At 51.0% G+C, this 24,557-nt stretch overlaps 3 protein-coding genes across 5 annotated transcripts in view; 2 read left to right on the plus strand and 1 right to left on the minus strand.

Moving 5' to 3' along the window:
• The window catches only part of LOC116826596 (uncharacterized), a 4,268-nt gene extending 3,616 nt beyond the window's left edge, over positions 1-652 (plus strand). The window contains exon 2 of the mRNA XM_032783417.2: positions 4-652. Within this exon, the coding sequence (XP_032639308.2) occupies positions 4-652 (649 nt within the window). The remainder of the gene's footprint in view (positions 1-3) is intronic.
• The window catches only part of LOC116816480 (uncharacterized), a 560,774-nt gene that overhangs the window by 49,810 nt on the left and 486,407 nt on the right, over positions 1-24,557 (minus strand). The gene's annotated exons all lie outside the window — the stretch shown is intronic.
• On the plus strand, positions 5,311-17,411 carry LOC116826597 (zinc finger protein 620-like). The gene is made up of 4 exons (XM_032783418.2): positions 5,311-5,493; positions 8,528-8,654; positions 16,592-16,705; positions 17,026-17,411. Exons 1-4 carry the CDS (start codon positions 5,413-5,415, stop codon positions 17,409-17,411), a joined length of 708 nt encoding a protein of 235 aa, XP_032639309.2. The 5' UTR covers positions 5,311-5,412.

Raw genomic sequence — 24,557 nt, forward strand, 5'->3', positions numbered from 1 at the left:
GAGCCTGTTCAGAAGCCATGAGCAGGGAAAAGCCGGTGAGAGTCAGCGCAGGCCAGAGAGGCTGGAGAGAAACCAGCCAGGGGAAAACGGGGATAAATCCATTAACTGTCAGGGAATTCACAAGGACCTCAAGGAAGCCACAGCCCAGCAGAGACTCCCCACAGGAGAGAGAAACAACACATGCACTGAGTGTGGGAAAACCTTCAGTTGCCGCTCTGGCCTTATTAAGCATCAGAGAATCCACACAGGGGAGAGACCCTACGAATGCGGTGAGTGCGGGAAAAGCTTCAGCAACAGCTCAGCCCTTGTTACGCATCGGAGAACCCACACGGGAGAGACGCCCTACGAGTGCCGGGAGTGTGGGGAAAACTTCACTCGGAGCTCCAACCTTATTATGCACCAGCGAATCCATACGGGAGAGAGACCCTACGAATGCTATCAGTGCGGGAAAACCTTCGCTCGGCGGTCAAACCTGATTAGACATCAGAGGATCTATATAGGCAAGGGTCCCTATATATGCGCCGAGTGTGGGAAAACTTTCCATCAGAGCTCGGCCCTTGTTTATCATCAGAGAATCTGCAAAGGAGATCAACACTGCGAAAACCCTGGCAAAAGGCGGGGGGGTGGGGGTTGTTTTTTTTTGGTCCTCTAAGACTTGTATTAATTCCCATATATTGACCTTTAAGCTATTTGGTCTCTCAGCTCCCCTAGGCAAGTTGCCTGCTTTTGCAGTTTGCCCTTTTCTGGGTGAATCCTGTGGTCCTGTCTCTCAATTCCATTGTCCTTTGAGTCTTGGAAGTGTGTGTATGCCCCATCTGCCAAAGGTGTCCATCAGCCCCAGACGGAAGAGAGGGGGGTGACCTCAAGTAGCTAAATCTACATGGGCCTCGTGTCCCCATGGCCAGTGGTTCTCAAACTTCTTTTTCCACAGACCACTTGAAAATTGCTGGGGGTCTCGGCAGACCACTTGATGATCTTTCCAAATTTTGTTTTTACCATTAGCTAACTACTGGAAAGCGCTTTGGATAAAAGTGCTATATAAAAAAACCAAAAATAATTAATGCTTTTTTGTTCTACAGATAAAAGCACACAACTCATATTTTAGTATCAGTAGTCTTACCTTTCCAATGTGCCCTCTCTCCCCCGCTGCGGCAGCCCCTGAGCTGGGGCTGGGAAGGAGGAGGGTCTCTCCGCATCAGCCACAGCCCTGGAGCTGGGGGAAGTCGCCTTTCTCTAGCTGCTGCAGCCCTGCACGTCCCAAATTCCCCCCATCCTATCTTCTCACTTCCCCCTCCAACTTTCCCCCCCATTCTTCCCAAGGCCACCGCCTCTTCTTACATGTGCGTCTTCTCCAGGGTCCAGGCACCGAATTCATGGAGCCACACCTGTCCACTAATTAGGTGGGTGGCCCTTCATTCTGTTCTGTTCGGCCACCCAGGCACACACCTGAGAGGGAACTATCCGCAGACCACCTGAATGGAGCTCACACAGTTTGAGCACCTCTGCCCTAGAATTTTCCTTGGACTTAGCTAGCTTGAATTGGCCATCATGATGTAAATAACACAACTATTCTTGCTGTAAAGACACAGCGCATAGATAGGTGCCAGGGATTGACCCCGGCCTGATTTTAAGACCTATGACCTGCCTCGTGTATCCTGAGTGATTTTATGCTTGCTAGGGGTAAAATGACATTATGGGAATGTAAGATTGGTAGGGGTGCATCACTCATTAGCTTGGAACTTGCGGGGTGGGGAGGGCAAATAGGTGAACATAAGTGAATGGCTTATTAAACTTGCTACAATTAAGGGCTTATTCTATTAATTTCAGGCTTTGTGGGAGTAGTTATGCTAAAGGCTGGGATTTAGCAAAATAGAGATAATCCCAGATCAGATATTTTTTACGCTCATTTTTGGAAGCAAACGAGTGATTGCAACCAGGGATAGTACCCCACAGGATTCTGCAAGAGGGGAGCAGGTGAGGGGAGGGGGCATTAGCAACTCAGTTGCCATGCAGCAGCTAAGCAGTTAGACCGCATTGATCAATAAGAATTATTAAGAAATAAGTGATGCAAATCATGAATATTAATGCTTGACACTTAATTCTGGATACCCACAAAGGCCACAAAAAGCAGTTATGGATCTTGTTATAACCAGCATAATGGATCAAATATGGTAGAAAGCCATACTCTTACCATAAGGAAGGGCATAAAATGCCACACTCAGTCCTCATTTTTCTCAGTTCCCACAGAAGTGTAAGATAACCCTGACCAAGGCCCAGGATCTGGCAAGAAACCCAAATTGTTCAGTCTCCTGCAATCTCCTCCCCCTGCTGACTGGATGGGTCTGTTTGCTGCTTACATGTGCAGGGAGACCGATGCACATTCTTTGATTAGGACAAGCCTGTTTAATCACTTTTGCCTAGGCAGGACTGCCTGGTTTTGAACAAGTAACGAGGGAATTAAAGGCAGGGACTGACCTGGCGGGGTCTCACCCCTGCGATTCCCCAAACGTGGGAACCCGCTCGCCTGGGCGCTGAGACCCGGACCCAACCCGGGCTCGGGATACCCTCTTCCGTCCCTGCTCGCCCATTCCGAGCCCGCCGCGCGGTGAGGCCATCTTGGGACCGCCCCGCCCCCCTCCTGGGGTCTCCCCCGCTGCCCCCGCCAGTAACCCACCCACCGGTCTCCCGCCCCTCCTGCGATCGCCCCCCTCCGACCCCACCCACGGGTTTCCTCCCCCCTCGGCCCCCTCCTGGCAGGATCGCCCCCCCGCCAGACCTCCCCACGGTCCCTCCTCCTGCGGGATCGCCCCTCAAACCCCCACCCACGGTCCTCCCTCCCAAGTGCCTCCCTGCAGGATCGCCCCGCCCGCCAGACCTGCCCAACCGGGTCCTCCTCGCGCCCCCCTCCTCTGGGGATCGCCCCCTCCAGACCCCCCACCCACGGGTCCTCCTGCGCCCCCTCCCGCTGCAGGATCGCCCCCCCGCCAGACCTGCCACGGGTTCCCCTCGCCCCCTCCCCTGCGGGATCGCCCCCTCCCCCGGGTCCTCCTCGCCCTCCCTGCAAGGATCGCCCCCCCTCCCCCGGTTCCTCCTTCGCCCCCTCTCCCAGCAGATCGCCCCACCGCCAGACCTGCCCACCGGGTTTCCCCGCGCCCCACTCGCCCCTCCCTGCAGGATGCGCCCCCCTCCCGGGTTCCTCTCACCCCTCCCCTGGGGGATACGCCCCCCAGCCAACCCTGGCCGGGTTCCCCACGCCCCCCTCCGCGGATTCCGCCAGACCCGCCTCCGCTGGGTTCCTCCCTGCCCGACCCCCCTGGCCGGGTCCCCTTGCCTCCCTTCCTGCTGGATGCCCCCTCCCCACCGGATCCCCCTGGTGGCTCTCCCTCGCCCCCCTTGCCTGTTGGATCGCCCCCAGCCAGACCTCCTGGCGGAGTACCTCCTCATTCCACCCTCCCCTCAACCCCGCTGTCCCCCGCCAATTCCTCCCCTGCTCTGGTCCGTCTCGCCTGGCCTCTCCATCAGACCCCCCCCGCCACAGAGTCACTCCTCACTTCACCCACGTTCCTGGGTGGAGACCCCCCACTGCTGGGTCCCCCCTCCCTAAGAGACCCCCTGCCCACAGGCTGGCTCTCCATCTCCTCCCCTCGGCTCAGCCAGGTTCCTTCGACACCTCCAGCTCCCCCAACACCGCTGGGCTCCTCCCCCCTTCCCCCAGCGACCCCCCCCAGCCGGCCCTGGGTCCGTCCTCCCACGCCCCCTTCCCTGAAGACAACCGCCCCCAGCCTGCGGGTGCTTGGCTCACTCCCCTTCCCCGAGAGCCCTGCCACTGCTGGGTCCCTCTCACCCCCTTTCCTGGTGAGAGCTCCCTGTCCCACAGCACAGGTCCTGCTCACCCCCACTTCCAGCGTCCTCCTCACCCCTTCCCTATGAGACCCCCCCTCTCACCTGCCAGCCCTCCGCATCCCCCCTCGCCTTGCTAGACCCCCGGGTTCCCCCACGCCCCCCTCCCCGCGGGATTGCACCCCGCCAGACCCGCCCCGCTGGGTTCCTCCCTGCCCGACCCCCTGGCCGGGTTCCCCTTCCTCCCTTCCTGCTGGATCGCCCCCCCCCACCGGATCCCCCCTGGCTGGGCTCTCCCTCGCCCCCCTTGCCTGTGGGATCGCCCCCCCCCCAGCCCGCGACCGCAGACCTCCTGGCCGGGTACCTCCTCCATCCCCCTCCCCCTCAAACCCCCTGTCCCCCGCCAGATTCCTCCCTGGCCTCTGGTCCCTCTTCGCCTGGCCTCTCCATCAGACTCCCCCCCGCCACAGAGTCACTCCTCACTCACCCACGTTCCTGGTGGAGACTCTCCCCACTTGCTGGGTCCCCCCTTCCCTAAGAGACCCCCCTGCCCACAGGCTGCTCTCCATCTCCTCCCCCCGTCTCAGCCAGGTTCCTTCGACACCTCCCCCAGCTCCCCACCCGCTGGGTCCCTCCCCCTTCCCCCACCAGACCCCCCCAGCCGGCCCTGGGTCGTCTCTCACCCCCCTTCCCTGAGAGACACACCGCCCCCAGCCCCTGCTGGGTGCTGGCTCACTCCCCTTCCCCCGAGAGACCCCTGCCCACCTGCTGGGTCCCTCCTCACCCCCTTTCCTGGTGAGAACTCCCTCCCACAAGCCAGGTCCTGCTCACCCCACTTCCCAGGTCCTCCTCACCCCCTTCCCTATGAGACCCCCCCTCTCCACCTGCCAGGTCCCTCCGCATCCCCCCTACCCTTGCTAGATACCCCCGCTTCTTTCCCAGCCTTTCGGGTCCCTCGTCACCCCACCAGGTCCCTCCTCTCCCCCACCAAATGCCCCCTCCTGACCGGGTACTCCTCGCCCACCTGCACTGCGGATCCCTCCTCACCTCCCTTCCCTGCAAGACCCCTCCCAGCCCGCTGAGTCCTGCCTCACTTCCCCCTCCCGTGCCGGGTCCGTCCTCGTCTCCCCCTCTCACCAGAGGCCCCCTCCTTCCAGGTCCCTCCTCACCACCCCTCTCCCCCACCAGGCCTCCCTCTCGGGCACTTCTCGCCCGCCTGCTGGGTCCCTCCTCATTCACCCTCCCCCACGAGACTCCCTGCCAGCTGTGTCCCTGCCAGCTGTGTCCCTCCCGAGGAGAGGAGAGATGGGATGAAGTGGAGGGGGCGAGGCCTGGGGCTGGAAAGGTGAGGCAGGGAGCTAGCCTGCCTCAGTGGAAGCTTCATCCTCCACCCACCGTTTCCCTGTCTGTGCCACTTCCCTCTCATTATCCCCTATTAAGTGTTTTCCCAGTGTGACAGAATCTAGGATGTCCACCTGCAAGGAGAGGACCTGGGGGAATTCTGATGTGGAGGTTTCAGAACAGGCTTTAATTCATTTCACAACTGCCCTTCTCGCTCTGCCAGGCTGCAGAATGATGCTCACATCTCGCTCCAGCTCATCCCGTCCTCCCACAGGACAGGGGAGAGAAATGGCTGCAGAGGAGCAAGTTCAGGTAGGGATTATTGGGGGGTTTGCTGGTGTGTTCCTGCAGGAGGGAGAGGGACAGCAAATACACAGGAGTTGGGAAGGTTTGCAAAGTCTGGTCTGGAGGTTGGAGCGGGGCAGGAAATGCACAGGGTGGAGAAAGGGAGGAGGACTGGGTGTGGCAAACCTGCTGGGAGTTGTTTAATAAGTGGCCTAGATTCTAGGAATAGACCCTTGAGGTTTGGAGGTGGAAATGCCCTAATTTGTGGAAGAGGAAACAGTCCACCTAGATGGGGCTAGGAAAAGTGGCCAGACTCCTAGTGCTGGAGCCTGATCCGACTAACCAGCAGCTGCTGTGAGATATAAAGGGGGCACCCACCAGTCAGGCTTAGGGGAGATCCCCCTCCCTTCACATCCAGCTCTTCAGAATGAGGAGGTTGTTGGGCTTCTTACCCATGTCATGGTGATGTCGTGGTAGGTGTCTGCCGTAGACCACCAGACCAGGAGGATGAGATAGAAGAGGCTTTCTTCGGACAACTAGCAGAAGTTTCCAGATCACAGGCCCTGGTTCTCATGTGGGACTTCAATCACCCTGACATCTGCTGGAAGAGCAATACAGCAGTGCACAGACAATCCAGGAAGTTTTTGGAGAGTGTTGGGGAAACTTTCCTGGTGCAAGTGCTGGAGGAACCAATGAGGGCCTGTGCTCCTCTTCACCTGCTGCTCACAAACAGGGAAGATTGGTAGAGGAAGTAGAAGTGGGGGCACTGGCAGCAGTGACCATGAGATGGTCACGTTTAGGATCTTTACAAACGGAGAAAGGAGAGCAGCAGAATATGGACCCTGGACTTCAGAGAAGCAGACTTTGACTCCTCAGGGAACTGATGGGCAGGATCCCCTGGGAAGCTAATTTGAGGGAAAGAAATCCAGGAAGCTGGCTGTATTTTAAAGAAGCCTTACTGAGGTTGCAAGAACAAACCATTCCATGTGCAGAAAGAATAGCAAATATGACAGGCGACCAGTTTGGCTTAACAGAGAAATGTTTTGTGAGCTTAAACACAAAAGAAAAGCTTATAAGAAGTAGAACTTGGACACATGACTAGGAGGAGTATAAAAATATTGCTCAAGCATGCAAGGGGGTAATCAGGAAGGCCAAAGCACAACTGGAGTTGCAGCTAGCAAGGGATGTGAAGGGTAACAAGAAGGGTTTCTATAGGTATGTTAGCAACAAGAAGGTGGTCAGGGGAAAGAGTGAGACCTTTACTAATGGTGAAGGCAAACTAGTGACAGATGATGTGAAAAAGCTGAAGTACTCAATGCTCTTTTTGCCTTGGTGTTCACAGACAAGGTCAGCTCTTAGACTGCTGCCCTATTGCCTTCTATGATGAGAAAACTGGTTCTGTGGATATGGGAAAGAGGTGGGCGTGATATACCTTAATTTTAGCAAAGCTTTTATGTACAGTCCCCTGCAGTATTCTTGCCAGCAAGTTAAAGTAGTATAGATTGGATGAATGGACTATAAAGTGGAACAAAGCTGACTAGATCATTGGGATCAACGGGTAGTGATCAACGGCTCCATGTCTAGTTGACAGCCGGTTTCAAGCGGAGGCCCCAAGGCCGGTCCTGGGTCCGGTTTTGTTCATATCTTCATTAATGATCTGGATGATGGGATGCATTGCACCCTCAGCAAGTTTGCAGATGACACTAAACTGGGAGGAGTGGTAGATACGCTGGAGGGTAGGGATAGGATCCAGGTAACTAGACAAATTGGAGATTGGGCCAAAAGAAATCACATGAGGTTCAACGCACAGACAAGTGCAGAGTCATGTACTTGGATGGAAGAATCCCATGCACTGCCACAGGCTGGGACCAGCTGGCTAAGCGGTAATTTTGGAGAAAAGGACCTGGGGATTACAGGGGATGAGAAGCTGGATATGAGTCAACAGTGTGCCCTTGTTGCCAAGAAGGCTAATGGCATTTGGTCTGCGTTAGTAGGAGCGTTGCCAGCAGATCAAGGGAAGTGATTATTCCCCTCTGTTTGCGACTGGTGAGGCCACATCTGGAGTTATGCATCCAGTTTTTGGGCCAGAAGGGATGTGGAGAAATTGGAGAGAGTCAGCAAAGGGCAGTGAAAATGATCAGGGGGCTGGAGCACATGACTTATGAGGAGAGGCTGAGGGAACTGGGATTGTTTAGTCTGCAGAAGAGAAGAATGAGGGGGGATTTGATAGCTGCTTTCAACTACCTGAAGGGGGGTTCCAAAGAGAATGGAGCTCGGCTGTTTTCAGTGATGACAGAACAAGGAACAATGGTCTCAAGTTGCAGTGGGGGAGGTCTAGGTTGGATATTAGGAAAAACTATTTCACTAGGAGGGTGGTAAGGCATGGGAATGGGTTACCTAGGGAGGTGGTGGAAATTCTATCCTTAGAGGTTTTCAAGGCCCAGCTTGACAAAGCTCTATCTGGGATGATTTAGTTGGGGTTAGTTCTGCTTTGAGCAGGTAGTTAGACTAGTTGACCTCCTGAGGTCTCTTCCAACACCAATCTTCCATGATTCTACCAGGGACCTCTCCCTGGACCCTGCTAGGGACTCCATCACCTGTATCAGTCTCAGACTAGTAGGAGTGTGATGGATCTGCTGAAAGAGAAGGGGCTCTCTCTTCGTGCCCTCACCCTCATGTTTTCTGGATGCTGTAATACTTGATAAGTTCCTGCAGGCTAGGTCTCTCAATGGCTATTACCTAGGATGGGCAGGAATCGTGTCCCTAGCCTCTGTTTGCCAGAAGCTGGGAATGGGCGACAGGGGATGGGTCACTTGATGATTACGTGCCCTATTCGGTCCCTCTGCGGCACCTGGCATTGGCCACTGTCGGAAGACAGGATACTGGGCTAGATCGACCTTTGGTCTGACCCAGTATGGCTGCTCTTACGAGCGGTGTGCGGGTAGGACTCTGTTGACTGCAAGCTACCCAGAGCTTCCATCTGTTTGGCTCCTTTCCCTGTTGAATAATGGGGCTGTGACTGGGGCAGCAGGTACTGAGTGTTGGACTCTTGCTCTTTCAGGGGCCGGTGACCTTCGAAGAGGTGGCTGTGTATTTCACCAGGGAAGAAGGGACTCTCCTGGACCCCACCCAGAAAGCCCTCTACAGAGAAGTCATGCAGGAGAACTATGAGAACGTGACCTCGCTGGGTAAGGATTCCCGTCCCCTCGGTTCTTAGAAGGGGAAATGCAGATCTAAGTTCCATGGCATCCCCACAATGCAACCTCTACTCTGCTCTATTTCAGCATCACCCCAACAAGCCAGTGACCCACATAATAACACTCTGCCCTCTCCGCTACAGAACACTCTGGGAACAGGGCACAGGGGCAGTTCAGCACAAAGACTAACGACTTCAATTTGCTAAGGCAAAACTTGAAATTAGGTCCAGTGTAAAGATGAGAAGCCTCCGACCCCTGGCTGGCACTCAGACTCTGAGCCTATTCCACACAAACCAGCTAAGACTTGCAAAGTGAGATCACCCCTTTACCCTGTTCCTTAGGATTTCTTCTGAGTCACTGACTTCACGTAGCCCTCGCTGAACCCTGGAAACAAGCAACACATATGCCACCAGACTGCAGACAATCTCCGTGACAAGAACACGCCCTTGTGAGCCTTCACTGACACAACCTACAACCCTTAGCACGGAAATGGGGCAGACTGGGTCCCCCAAGTTCCACACGCACCTCCCTTCCTATCACAGCTCTGCCAAGCTGCTCCCAGTAATCCATCCAGCAACAAATTACAGCTACGCTGATGCAGTGTACACAGCTGGAGGGGTTGCCGATAAATGCTGGTATTCCCCATCTGTGGAACACAGCAGAAACAATGGCACGCTCTTTTAGTCTTTCTTTGTAACTGTTCTAGGTTTTTATGGCCAGAAAGGACTGTTAGTTCATCTAGTCTGACATCTTCTTTAACACAGGCCACAGAATTTCATCCAGTTACCATTGTGTTGAGCTGTATACGTTGTGTTTGACTAAATCATCTTCCAGAAAGGCATCCAGTCTTGACTGGAAGACTTCCTGGAATGAAGAACTCTCCACTTCCCCTGGTACTTTTTAAACCTTTGTACCAGCCTTACTGAACCGTTTCCAGTGGCTAGTGTCAACCCCAGGGTTATGGAAGGGGCAGAGATGAGGTGGTGTTTTAGATGTGGCATGTACTCTGCACGAATGTAGTTTATGGGTATTTAATTACATTGATTTTTGGAATGTGTGGTTTGTTTGTTTTTTGTTTTTGCCACTATAACAGTCTACCCTAGAGCTTTCCCCAACATAGCTATGTTGGTGAGCAGTGTGATTTTTTTTCACACCCCATCCTCTTTTCATGCAAGGGGCTGTTCCCAGTCCACAAAAAAGTTCACTGCACTGTTCTAGGTCCCAGAGTTATAAGTCCTAATGGTCAGAGTCTATAGGATTGCCCTTATCCATAGGGCAGAAAGGCCTAATGGCCAGAGTCATTTGGGTTGCCCTGATCCTCACAGTGGAATGGCGTAGTGGTTAGGATAAATTAGATTACTCAGCGTGGAAAGGCCTAGTGGCCAAAGTCAAGGACAATGGACTGCCATCTAGGGGTGGGTGGTGGCCAGGGTAGGGGGACCCAGGCCCTCCGTGCTCCACCAGCTACCAGCCCAGGGCCCTGTTTGTGGCAAAGGTCTCTGCCACTGAATCAGCGGGGAGTCAAGTGCAACACGCTGACTGTTCTCAGCCCTGCAGCCGGCATCCCCCTGGGCTACTGTGCTGGTGTCTGGGTCTCCGCCTAGATCTTGGTGGCCCTTGCTCCTGCTGTCAGAGCCTCTGGTGCTTCCGGGTCTGGAGCCTGCAGTGACTGTCCTTCCTCTTCAGCTGTCAGCCCAGACTGAGCTGAGCTGCTCCCGTTTATACTCCTGCTACATTTGGAGCATGCCCACTAGGGCTTGGTAGGCGTGGCTTCCACAGCCCACAATGCAGAGTGAACCTGGCCAGATAAAATTGACATCCTGGCCCTCCAAGCTGGAGTTAGGCACATGGCGAACAACCCTGTCCCGTAAAAATTAAAATATGTTACGGAAACAGCGGCTGAGAAATGGACCTGCAGTGCAGCAGTTCTCAAACTGTGGGTCGGGACCCCAAAGCAAGTTGCGACCTGGTTTTAATGGGGTCGCCAGGGCTGGTACTTAGACTTGCTGGGGTCGGGCTGAAAAGCCTGAGCCTGCCACCTGGGGCCGAAGCCCAAAGACTTCAGCCCTGGAGAATGGGGCTTGAGCTTTGGCTTCAGCCCTGGGCAGCAGGGCTCAGGTTACAGGCCCCTACATGGGGCTGAGACCCTTGGGCTTGGGTTTTGTCACATCCACCTATCCAGGAGAGTGGGACTTGAACTTTGCTCCCTCCCTCCCCTTGCCTGGGGTGGTAGGGCACCGGTGGGCTCTAGCTTCAGTCCCTCTTCCTGGGGCCGTGTAGTAATTTTTATTGTCAGAAGGGGGACGTGTTGCAATGAAGTTTAAGGGCTGGTCTACGCTACGGGATAAAATCGATTTTAGATACGCAATTTCAGCTACGTGAATAATGTAGCTGAAGTCGAATATCTAAAATCGATTTACTCACCCGTCTTCACCGCGCGGGATCGATGTCCGCGGCTCGCCATGTCGATTCCGGAACTCCGTTGGGGTTGGTGGAGTTCCGGAATCGATATAAGCGCGCTCAGGGATCGATATATCCCGTCTAGATTAGACACGATATATCGATCCCAGAGCAATCGATATTAACGCGCCGATACGACGCGTAGTCTAGATGTGGCCTGAGAATCCCTGCTTTACTGTGTGCGATGTCCTTCAGGAGTCAAACACCCGTATGACTTCCAGTGGTGAAAGCCGAAAGGAAGCCACTGGCATGAAGACTGAAGTGTTCAACACCAAGACAAAAACCAGACTTGTTTTTTGGAATGTATAGACAATGTACGAAACACAGAAGCTAGTTCAGGTCCCAGCAGAGATGAGACGCTACAGCTTACGTATCCTGGGTGTCAGTGAGAGCAGATGGATGGGATCAGGAAGATTAACAACAGCCTCATTAGAAACTTTGCTGTATTCTGGACAGGATGATGGACAACACAATAACAGTGTTGCCATCCTTTTGAAGAAGGGAGTGGAGCGGTCCCTGCTTGAGTGGAAGTCCATCAGCAGCAGAATTAGGAGAGCCAGACTGAAAGGGAAATACAATAACATCACCCTGATGAAGAAGCAAAGGATCTACCTTATACTGCAGGCAGAGTTAGAGAGAGTACCACGCCACGACCTAACTATCATCATGGGAGACCTGAATGCAAGGTCAGTAAGGAGAACACAAACAGTGCCAGAGCCATGGGAAGACATGGGTGTGGCATGATGAATGAAAACGGAGAGGCTTGTTGATTTTCTGCAATATGAATGATCTAGTCATCGGCGGAACCCCATTTCAGCATTGTGAAATTCACTGTCTGACATGGTGTTCTCCAAATGGCAGAGGTAAGAACCAGATTGACCAATGTCAATGCTCTCCGTCTCACTTTAACACCACTCATTGACAGGTGTTAAAGTGAGACGGAGAGAAGATATTGGCAGCGACCACCACCTTGTGACAGCCTCCATCAAGCTAAAACTGAGAAGTATGGGTCCACCAAACAAGGGACGTAGACATTATGATGTTGACAAGCCAAAGTCCCTTGAACTATAGAAAGCCTTCATTCTGTAGTGAAAGAACAGGTTCCGGGCACTTGCAGACATTGATGAAGAGGAGGAGAATGCAGATGAGGAGATTAACACAAAGTGGGACAAAGTAACAACAATCTATGAACAGCGCAGCGAAGCCTGTCTAAACCAGAGGCAGAAGAGAAGAAATGAGTGGATTACACCCAGCACATGGAACACCATAGAAAGCAGACGAGCCCTGAAGAAAAAAGTTTTAGACATAAAATCCCAGAAGCTAAAGGACAAATACCATAAGCAGTATAGCAAGGCACACTGGGAGATCAAACGCCCTGTGAATGCGAACAAACAACATTATATTGATAATCTAGCAAAACAAGGCGAGGAGGCAACTGCTCGTGGAGAACAAGGAACCATCTACAAAATCTTACCAGTGTTAAATGGCAGATACCAACAAACACTCTCATCAGGGACACAGAAGGTCACCGACTGACAACAGAAAAAGAACAAGAAATGCACTGGACGGAGCATTTCAAAGAATTGCTGAACAGGTATCCACCTATAGAGGAAGCAAACATCCCAGAGGCAGAAGATGATCTTGATATCAGCACAGACACCCCAACAAAGCAAGAGATCATTCAAGGCGTCAAATCCTTTAAAAATGGGAAAGCTCCTGGCAGGGATAACTTGAAGGCACAATAGTTCAAGGTAAATCCTGAGTTAGCGGCATCTATCCTGGCCCCTCTGTTCACATCAGCCTGGGAAAGGGAAAAAGTGCCAGAGGAGTGGACCAATGGGGTTATAGTGAAGATACCAAAGAAAGGAGCTCTCAGTGATTGTAATAACTGGCATGATATCACAATTTTATCTGTGCCAAGCAAGGTATTGTGTAAGATCGTAGTCCAGCATACATCAGAGGCAGTTGAGAGCGTTCTCAGAAAAGAGCACGGCGGTTTTTGAAAAGGGCATGCATGCACAGACCAGATCTTCGCTCAACAAAACATAATAGAACAATGCTTAGAATGGAAATGGTGCCTCTACATAAACTTCTTAGACTTTGAGAATGCTTTTGATAGCATTCACAGGACCGGCCTATGGCACATTTTGTATAATCAACTTTATCAAAAGCATCTATTCTAATTTCACATGCAGGATTGATCACAGTGAGCTCAGTTTTGAAGTCAGAACAGGAGTATGTCGGGGTGTTTCATCAACTACTTAGATATTGGCATACAAAGCACTCTTATTAAGTTTGCAGACGATACCAAACTGGGAGGGATTGCAACTGCTTTGGAGGACAGGGACATAATTCAAAATAACCTGGACAAATTGGAGAAATGGTCTGAGGTAAACCGGATGAAGTTCAATAAAGACAAATGCAAAGTGCTCCACTTAGGAAGGAACAATCAGTTTCACACATACAGAATGGGAAGAGACTGTCTAGGAAGGAGTATGGCAGAAAGAGATCTAGGGGTCATAGTGGACCACAAGCTAAATATGAGTCAACAGTGTGATACTGTTGCAAAAAAAGCAAACGTGATTCTGGGATGCATTAACAGGTGTGTTGTAAACAAGACACGAGAAGTCATTCTTCCGCTCTACTCTGCGCTGGTTAGGCCTCAACTGGAGTATTGTGTCCAGTTCTGGGCACCGCATTTCAAGAAAGATGTGGAGAAATTGGAGAGGGTCCAGAGAAGAGCAACAAGAATGATTAAAGGTCTTGAGAACATGACCTATGAAGGAAGGCTGAAAGAATTGGGTTTATTTAGTTTGGAAAAGAGAAGACTGAGAGGGGACATGATAGCAGTTTTCAGGTATCTAAAAGGGTGTCATCAGGAGGAGGGAGAAAACTTGTTCACCTTAGCCTCTAATGATAGAACAAGAAGCAATGGGCTTAAACTGCAGCAAGGGAGATTTAGGTTGGACATTAGGAAAAAGTTCCTAACTGTCAGGGTGGTTAAACACTGGAATAAATTGCCTAGGGAGGTTGTGGAATCTCCATCTCTGGAGATATTTAAGAGTAAGTTAGATAAATGTCTATCAGGGGTGGTCTAGACAGTATTGGGTCCTGCCATGAGGGCAGGGGACTGGACTCGATGACCTCTCGAGGTCCCTTCCAGTCCTTGAATCTATGAACCCTCTTCAGCACTGCCATTGACTTTGTAATGCGGCGTACAACAGAGACATGCTAAGAGGCATTAACTGGACACCCTTCTCATCCCTTGAAGACCTGGACTTCGCAGATGAACTTGCTCTCCTATCACATATCCAACACTATATACAAGAAAAAACAACTCAACACTTTCTGCCAGCAAATTGGATTGAAAATCAACTGCAATCAGACCGATATTATGACCTTTAACATTGCCTCACCATCACCAATATGGATAGAGGATCATGTTCTCGCCAATGTAGAAACATTCATACGCTTGGGCAGCACCATCAGCCAGGACGATGGAACAAGCCAGGACGTCTGGAACAGAATCAGTAAAGCCAGGGGCACCTTCCAGAGCTTCAATACAGTCTTGAAATCATCAGAATACAACACCAAAACCAAACTCAAGATTTATCAGCTGTGTACTTCGAACACTACTTTATAGTGCAGAATGCTGGCGAATGAGAAAGCATGACGTGTCCAAACTGTTTTCATTCTGTACAACCTGCCTCAGAAAAATCCTCCGTATCTTTTGGCCCACAACAATCTCAAACCAAGACCTATTCGCACAGTGCAGCCAAGAGGATATGAGCACCGTCATTGCCAGGAGACACTGGAGATGGATTAGCCATGTGCTTTGGATGGAAACTGATTCCATCACCAGGATAGCATTAAGATGGACATCTGAAAGCAAGAGAAAACAAGGCTGCCTAAAAACAACATGGTGAAGAGCTGTGGAAGCTGAGCTGAGAAACCTGGGGCATAGCTGGGGAACCACTGAAAGACTTGCCAGAAACAGACAGGAGTGGAGGAGCTGCATTACTGCCCTAAACACCAGAGGTGTCATGGGAACATGACGTGATGATGAATTCAGGTTCAATGGCCACAGCACATCTCCTTGAGCCAACACTTTACTGTGACAGCAGATTGCGGGAAACCCTCTAGCAGTTAACAGGGACTTAGTCTTGCTGCACGTATGTATTTCCATGTCATCAACTCACCAGTTTGACCTGTGCTGCTCTGAAATTCCAAATCCTACCAGTATGAACTTTTTCAGTAATGGTTTCCCAAAGCGGCAGAGGGTGCTATGTACTAACTGCATGAAATGCCAAGTGACTGAGATCGGTCGGGGGATGATGAGAACCATAGTTTCAGCCCCAGTTGTATGCAAAAAAAGTTTCAAGAGCAAGATGATTTTGTAAAAAGCTGCATAGGGTGTGTGGGGGTGAGGGCTATATTTTAGGAACCTCTTTAACAAATCACCCCATGTTTGGACCAATAACCCTTCCCTGAATGCCTGTGAAAAATTTGCCCAGCAAATTTCAAGACAATCTGAAAAAACATGTAGCATTTAGGGTAGTTAGAGTGGTTAGTCTTTAAACAGAAAATAATGCTTCCGTCGAGCTAGCTACTGCCTCTTGTGGAGGTGGATGACCTATGCTCATGGGAGAACTTTTCTCATTGCTGTAGCGAGTGTCTACACCGGGGTAGGCAACCTATGGCACAGGTGCCGAAGGCGGCACGCGACGTGATTTTCAGTGGCACTAACACTGCCCAGGTCCTGGCCACCAGTCTGGGGGGCTCTGCATTTATAGTAATTTTAAATGAAGCTTCTTAAATATTTTGAAACTTTATTAACTTTACATACAACACTAGTTTAGTTATATATTATAGACTTCTAGAAAGAGACCTTCTAAAAACATTAACATGTATCACTGGCACACGAAACCTTAAATGAGAGTGAATAAATGAAGACTCGGCACAGCACTTCTGAAAGGTTGGCGACCCCTTGTCTACACTGACTCGCTACAGCAGGACAGTCGCAGTGTCTCAAGTGTAGACAAGCCCTGAGATACGACATTCAGTGACACGCCCCATCTCTCCTTTCCCTCACTGCGCTGAATCCCACCAGCCTGTGCTCACCAGTCCTGGCTTTCCTACAACTCTCCCATTGTCTCTGGGGTTCTCCTTCTGCTTAAGAAGCAGATCCAGGGTGACTTCCCCTCTGGCTGGAGTTTTTACTTCCTGGAACATGTCTCTGTGTTTTAGGAGCCCCTTGCTGAGGAGTGTCTGGCTGAGTGTGTTCCCAGCAGAGATAGGGATAGTTAAATCCCTCATACGCAGAGTGTCCTGCACCTTGGAACACCTGGGGACCTGTCCCCGGGATATGACAGCTTTAAAATGGGCTGCGTTAAAACCGATAGACTCTTCTTTAGGAAAAATGTCCCATGAACTGCCCTGATCTCTCTTGTTTTCTATCCCCTGTGCAGGGTTTCCTGTTTCCAAACCTGATGTGATTTCCCAGCTGGAACAAGGGGAGGAGCTGTGGGTCCTGGATCTCCAAGGCTCTGAGGAAGGAGAGATCCTGAGAGCTGCCTGTGCAGGTGAGAGATCATTAAACCAATTAAAAAACTCTCAGTGCCTGAAGGAAAGAGCTGGGACTCCCTAAAAAGGCCTTGGGAGCTCTCAGAATTCAGGAGTATCCTCAGGAGTCCTTGTACCCTATGGGCAGCTATCGCTCATGGCTTCCTACCCATCCTCACTGACACTTGGCAGCAGCTCCCTACCTGAGGGGATTTGGAGGAAGAATTGTTCTCCTCCTCTGTCCTCTAAGGAGAGGAGTTTTTTCTGTCTCTCGAGCTCTAATTTTGGTTTGATTTCCCCTTTTCTACCCCTGTTTCTGACATTTATCTCTCTGCCCTAGGAGGTGCTGGGATGGTGAGTGTGAACAAGGAGCTGAATCCTGAGCAGGAAGATGCTGAGCAAGTGGAAGCACACAGGGGATTATCACAAGGATCCCAAGGGAATGTATCCAGGCGTCGTGTGCAGGGAAAAGCCTGTGAGAGTCAGCACAGGCCAGAGAGGCAGCAGGGAATCCAGCCCAGGGAGAAGGTGGGCAAATCCATTAATTGTCAGGGGACTCACCAGAACTCGAAGGAAATCAGAGCCCAGCAGAGAATGCCTGTAGGAGAGAGAAAAAACACATGCACTGAGTGTGGGAAACACTTCACTCTGATCTCCATCCTCATTAGACATCAGCGGATCCACACACACGGGAGAGAAAGCCTTCTTACACAATCTATGCTGTAGGAGTGCGGGAAAACAGTTTCATGGTGAGAAATCAAACCCTTATCAGCGCATCCAGACAGAGCACCACAAACAATGAGAGAGACCCTATGAGTGCTACGAGTGCGGGGAAAAGCTTCACTCAGAAACTCTATCCCTTACGTAAGACATCTGAGGATCCCACAGGCGAAGGAGAGCGCACCCTGATGAGTGCTGTGAGTGCTGGGAAACAGTTCACTGTGAGCACAGGGCTTACTATTCCATCAGAGAATCCACACAGGAGAGCGACCCTATACCTGCTGTGAGTGTGTGGGAAACGACTTACTCGCAGAGCTCAACCCTATTTAAACATTGAGAAGATCCACACGGGAAAGAGCGCCCCTATACATGTGGTGAGTGCGGGCAAACGTTTCGTCAGGAGCTCAACCCTATTTAAACATGAGAAGATCCCACACGGCGGAGAGACGCCCCTTACGAATGTCTCTGAGTGCAGGAATACAATTCATTGAGACAATCTAAAAATTTGTGAACATGCCAGACACAAGCCACACGGGAGAGAGACCCTATCATGGATAGTTTGAATTGTGCGGGAAACAGTTTCAGTGAGAAATCAAACCTTTACTAAACATCGAACCAGCCACACAGTATGAGAGACCCTAAGCGAGTTGCTGCGAGTGCGGCAAGAAGCTTCACTCTGAGCTCATCCCTTACTAGACATCAGAGGAGCCACACAGGAGACAAGAGACCGTATGAGTCGGTTGTGAGTGCAGGAAAAGGTTCCACTTTTTCAAATCAGACCTTTCCCAATAATCATACACGGCAGCGGTCCACCACAGAGAAGCCGCCCCTATGAGTAGTCTGTCGAGTTCGCCCGGGAAAACAGTTCACCCTATGGAGCTACCTAGGGGCTTACTGGATTTCGAGTCGGACGGAGAATCCACACAGCGCGCAGGAGAGCGACCGCTATACGCGCTGCCTGGGTGAAGCTCGTTAGGGAAAGAACGTTCACGATCAGAGGCTCAAGTCTCAATTCTCATTCATCATGAGGATCCATACCATCACTGCAGAGCGAGCTGTGAATGCTAGTGAGTTGCCAGGAAAAAGGTTTAGATCTGGAGCTCACATAGTGTCGGGCATCACCTTATGTACCATGTACTTACGTCCTTGCTAGTATTGTCTATGTGTCTGTTTCTTTGATAAATGAATGCTACTGTCAAGCTGCAGGAAAACATTTCAGATGAATGTTCTAATTTGGTCTCGCCTGATAAGAATTATGTGTGAAATGGTGGATCGGGGTGACGTGTGTGGTACGGTTCCAGGGTAGGAAATTTTTTTTTTTGGTCCGATGCTGAGCAAGAAAGAGGACTTAGTACATGTTATTAAATACATACCATTATAGTAGCTGAGAAAAAGATAGAAACAATAGAAAATGTCTCCGTTCGGTTGCACTCCTATCTAAATGGTTGTGCGTATTTGTGTCTGTTCCTGGTGGAATTTGCTCCGGTGGGTCCTCTACGCAGAGGCCTGGGAGTTGAGGGTTGAGGGTAACCACTGCGCAGTATCTTAGCTGTTCCTAGCACTGCACGTTGAGGTGGTGTCTTCTGGACAGAGAGCTCTGATGTTTTCCTGGGATCTGACTTGAGCCACTCACGCCAGCTTAGGAGTCACAGCCCCGAGTGCTCCTACCACCCACTGGGACCTACTTTGCCTTCAACTTTCCACATCCTCTCTAGTTCCTCTTTCAGGCCCTGGTACTTCTTCCAGCTTCTCATATTCCTTCTTCCTGATGTTGCTGTCACTTGGCACTGCTATATCTATCACCACGCGCTGTCTTCTGGTCCTTGTCTATTACCACGATGTCTGGTTGTTGGCCAGTACCTGCCTGTCGAAATCCGTCTGGATCTGGAAGTCCCACAGAATCTTAGGCCCTGCTATTCTCCACAACCTTCTGTGGGAATCTCCCATCTGTCTTGGGAGGTCTTAGGCCATACGCTGTGCAGATGTTCCTGTACACAATGCCAGCCACTTGGTTGTGCCGTTCAGTGTATGCTGTTCCTGCCTGCATCTTACATCCTGCCACTATGTGTTGGACTGTCTCTGAGGGCCTCTCTGCACAGTCTGCACCTTGGGTCCTCTCTAGTGTGGTAGACCCTGCTTCAATGGATCTGGTGCTCAGTGCCTGTTCCTGTGCTGCTATGAATCAGTGCCTCAGTGCTGTCTTTTAGTCCAGCCCTTTCCAGCCACTGGTAGGATTTCCCAATGTCAGCCACCTCAGCTATCTGTCGATGGTACATCCCATGAAGGGTCTTGTCTTGCCATGGCACTTCTTCTGCTTGGTCTTCCTCCCATGTCTGCTGCTGCCTCAGGCATTCTCTCAGCAGCTCATCTTTGGGGGCCATCTTACTGATGTACTCCTGGATGTTCCGGGTTTCATCCAGGACTAGGGTGGCCTTTGACGCTCACCAAGCCCCGCCCGCCTTCTTTCCGGCTGGTATACAGTCTCTGGGTGTTGGACTTGGGGTGGAAACCTCCGTGCATTGTGAGGAGCTTCCGGGTTTCACATCGGCAGCCTCCATGTCCTCCTTTGGCCAGCTCACTATACCGGCAGGGTATCTGATGACGGCAGGGCGTATCCGTTGATGGCGTGGATCTTGTTCTTCCCACTGAGCTGGCTCTTCAGGACCTGTCTTATCCTTTGGTGATACTTGGATGTTGCTGTCTTCCTTGCCTCCTCATCGTGGTTTTCCATGTGACTGCGGGACGCCAAGGTACTTGTAGCTGGTCTGTATGTCTGCTATGTGGCCCGCTGGTAGTTCCACCCCATCAGTCTTGACTACCTTCCCTCTCTTCACTACCATCCGGCCACACTTCTCCAGTCCGAATGACATCCCGATATCCTCACTGTAGATCCGCGTCAGGTGGATTAGCGAGTCGATGTCTCGTTCATTCTTAGCATACAGCTTGATGTCATCCATGTAGAGGAGGTGGCTGATGGTAGTTCCACTCCTGAACCTGTACCCGTATCCAGTCCTTGTGATTATCTGGCTGAGGGGGTTTAAGCCTATGCAGAACAGCAGCGGGGACAGTGCATCACCTTGGTATATGCCGCACTTGATGGCCACTTGTGCAAGCTGCCTTGAGTTGACTTCTAGTGTTGTCTTCCATAGTCCCATTGAGTTCTTGAGGAAGGTCCTTAGTGTCCTGTTGACTTTGTATATAGCGCCAGACATTCACAGATCCACGTGTGCGGCATTGAGTCGTAGGCTTTCCTGTAGTCAATCCAGGCTGTGCTCAGATTGGTCTGTCTAGACCTTGAGTCTTGGGCGACTGCTCTATCTATGAGCAACTGGTGTTTTGAGCCTCTGGTGTTGTTCCCAATGCCCTTCTGAGCTGTGCTCATGTACGGCCCATGTGGTCCTGTAGCTTGGCAGCTATGATGCCTGATAGGACTTTCCATGTTGTGGGGAGGCAGGTTATTGGCCGGTAGTTGGACGGTTCTGTCCCTTGCAGGGGTCTTTCATGATCAGCACTGTCCTTCTTGTGTTAGCCAGTTTGGGTGGGAGCCTGCTGCTAGCAGCTGTTTCATCTGTGCTGTGCTGCTAGGCGTTCATGCACTGCTGTTAGTTTCTTTAGCCAGTAGGTGTGGATCATGTCTGGTCCAGGTGCTGTCCAGCTCTTCATGTTTCTTGACCGCGCTGCTGGATGTCTTCTACTGTGATGGTGACTGGTTTCTGTTCTGGGAGATTGCTGTGCTCTGTTCTCAGGTCCTGCAGCCACTTTGCACTGGTGTTATGAGTCTTCTCTTTCTCCCATATGTTCTTCCAGTACTGTTCAGTTTTTGCTGCTGGTGGCTCTGCTGTTATTGTGTTGTTGCACTGCAGTTGGGAGTACACCTTGGATGGTTCTTTGGAGAACAGGGCATTTACTTTTTTGGCCTCTGCTTCTCTAGTGTATCTCCTTAGCCTGGTAGCCAGTGCTGTGAGCCTTTGTTTAGCAGTCTCTAGGGCTTCAGATGGAGTCAGGCCCTTGTATTTTTTCAGTAGCCGAGTCTTATCCTTAATCTCTACACCCTTCTGTAGTTCCACCAGCTGACTAACTTCTCTCCGAGTCGCCTTGATCTTATCCTCCAACCTCATTTTCCAGGGTGGGTACATACTGTTGTTCTTCTTGATCGTGTAGCCAAGCATCTCCAGGATTACAGAGGCTGTAGCGTATACCAGTTTCATTGGTTTGAGTTATGGTGGTAGTAGGGATTGTCATGAGGGCTCTATTGGCATCTTCTAACATACTATCTGATGGTACTTCTCCACTGAGCCTTGGTAATCGGTCTCGAGGATTGACTGTAGCTAGTTTCTCCATGATCTTATGCCTCATATCAGCTGCTGTGCTCTGCAATGGAGGGGGTGGCAGTGAAGTTTCAGCTTCAGGTGTGGGCTGCACATCCACTTGTTCTTTCAGGTCTTCTTGAGTCTGGGATGTAATGTGGAGTTGGTCTATCTCAAGCTGTGAGAGCAGCTTCCTCTTTACTATGTTGAAGCGTTGGGTAACTAGCTGGTCCGAGCCGGCATGACTCTCCTAGTTCGTGTCACTCTCATATTTGAGGTAGGCAGGTGAAGCGTCAGGGGGTCTTTTTGCCCTAGGACCCCTACTGGAAAGTTGGGTACCAACCGGGATTTGAACGCCGGTCTCTCGTATCAAAGGGCAGTCTCCCGTATCAAAGGGCGGCGCTCTTAACCACTACGCTATTCAGTTGCTATATATATATATATAATATACAGACATAGTATAAGTTTTAAACAAACAATTTAATACTGTACGTAGCAGTGAAGATTGTGAAGCTTGGTTGAGGTGGTGAAGTCAGAGGGTGGGATATTTCCCAGGGAATGCCTTACTTCTAAATGATGAACTAGCACTGGGGTGAGCCCTCAGTAACAATACATTGTTATTAATGTAGCCTCATGCTCTACAAGGCAGCATGAATGGAGGGAGGAGACACAGCCTAGCAGAGAGAGACAGAGACACACACCGTGTGTGTGTGTGTGAGAGAAGCACATTACTCCTTAAAGTACACTGAGCCCACTCTAGGTACACTGCCTTTTTAAGTAGATCAGCAAGTTGAGAGAGCAGCTGCTGCCAGCTTTCTCTGTCCTGAGCCCTGTCATGTCCCCCCCTCTGCTCTGTGGAGATGGGGTACAGGAGCGGGGGAAGGGGGACACACTGACATTAGCAGTCCTCCCCCCACTCCCCACCTCTGCACAGCAAGCAGGAGGCTCCCGGGAGCAGCTCCAAGGCAGAGTGCATGCGCAGCACATGGCAGTGCGGAGAGGGACAGCTGAACTCCCCGGCAATTGATAGCCAGCTGGGCGGCTGCCGCACAAGGAACTTAGGGGATTTGAAGGGGGGGCTGCCGGCCCACCCTGGTTCCAAGCCCTGACCAGCTCCAACGGCTGCTCTTTCTGCAAGCAGTAGACAAAGGAGGTTGCTGCTAAACAACGTTATAATGGAGCACTGGGCAACTTTAAACAAGCATGTTCGCTAATTGATCGGCAGCATAACAATGAAACAACTTCAGGACAACGTTAAGTGAGGAGTTACTGTGGGCATCAGCGATTTCACAGAATGGAGACACATCATAAAAACTTTGTGTAGGGCAAAGAAAAGATTTTTTTGAAGACATTTGCTAATTCCCACACAGTGACTTTTTAGGGCTATTTGCATCACCCTGTTCTATCAGCTCTCCCAGGTGAGTTGCCTGCTTTTCTTTTAGCAGGTCGCCCTTCTCTGGAGTGAATCCTGAGGTCCTTTCTACCAACTCCTTTCTAATGTGAGTTGTCATGGGAGTGTGTGTCTCTCTTCCCAGAAATGTCCATCAGCCCCAAGGGTGGGAAATAGGGGTGACTTCAAGTAGCTAAATTGAGTGCAAATCGACTGAGGCTTTGTCTCCTCTAGGATTTTCCATGGAGTTGGCCTGCTGGAGGTAGCTATCCTAATGTAAACACCCCGCTAGATGCGCTGTGCTGACATAGCCCAGGCACAGGGGTCGGGGTTAGCTAGCACCTTCCCCTTTGATCTGTCCTAATCAACAATTTTCATACTTGAGACAAGCCCTGAGCAGCACATTTGTATTTTCCCTGCATTAGCAGAGCGATTCTTAGAGTCACCAAGTTCCCCCTTTGGTGACAGATTGTCTCATCCCCAGTTGTTCTCAGGCTGGTCCAGGTTGTGCTGGGCAGCAGGTATTTTTCTTTTTATCATTTCCCTTATTGAAAATCTATTTCAATATAACGAAGAGGAGGAGCAGGACTGGGATAAATGTATCATTTCAGCCTCTGCGACACCGCAACAAAATGGGGTGAGTCGGCGGGATTACCTCCTCCTCCATTGCTGTCACTAGGCCTGAAGTTCAGCAGTTTCTCTAAACTCGTTATCTCTAGACTGATTCTTGCCTGCATATTTATACCTGCCTCTGGAAATTTCCACCACATGCGACTGATGGTATCGGGGCCTGACTCCACCCATTTGTTGGGTGTCGCAGAGGCGAATGATATACATTTATTCCCAGTCCGCTCCCTCCTCTTCCGTTATATTGACAATAGATTTCAATAGGGAATGAATAAAAAGACAAATACATCTGCCTCAGCACAACCTGCGAACCAGCCTTGAAATGGAACACACTGGGGATGAGCAATACTGTCCCATTAATAGGGGGAAAGCTGCAGGTAGACTCTAAGAATCGGCTCTGCTAATGCATGGGAAACATACAAATGTGCTGCCTCAGCGGCTTGCTAGCAAGCTCAATGTAAAATTGGTTGAAAGTGAGGGACAGATTCAAGAGGGGATAGTGCCTAGCTAACCGCCCGACGCGCCTGTGCCATGGCTGAGTGTCAGCACAGCGCATCTAGCGGATGAGGGTTGTAACAATTAGGATAGCACCTCCAGCAGGCCCAACAATGGATGGATTATAATCTTATGAGGAGACAAACCGCCCTCAGTTCGATCTTGCACTTCAATTTAGCCTAACTGTGAAGAGTCACCCGGTATCTTCCCCACCCTTGGGGGCTGATGGACTTGCTGGCCGAAGAGAGAGACCACCACACTCCATACAACTGTCACATAGAACCAGGAGTTGCGTACAAAGGACATCAGGATTCCCTCCAGAGAAGGGCGACC

The sequence above is a fragment of the Chelonoidis abingdonii genome, chromosome 11, assembly GCF_003597395.2.
Source record: "Chelonoidis abingdonii isolate Lonesome George chromosome 11, CheloAbing_2.0, whole genome shotgun sequence".
In the NCBI taxonomy this organism is placed as follows: domain Eukaryota; kingdom Metazoa; phylum Chordata; order Testudines; family Testudinidae; genus Chelonoidis; species Chelonoidis abingdonii.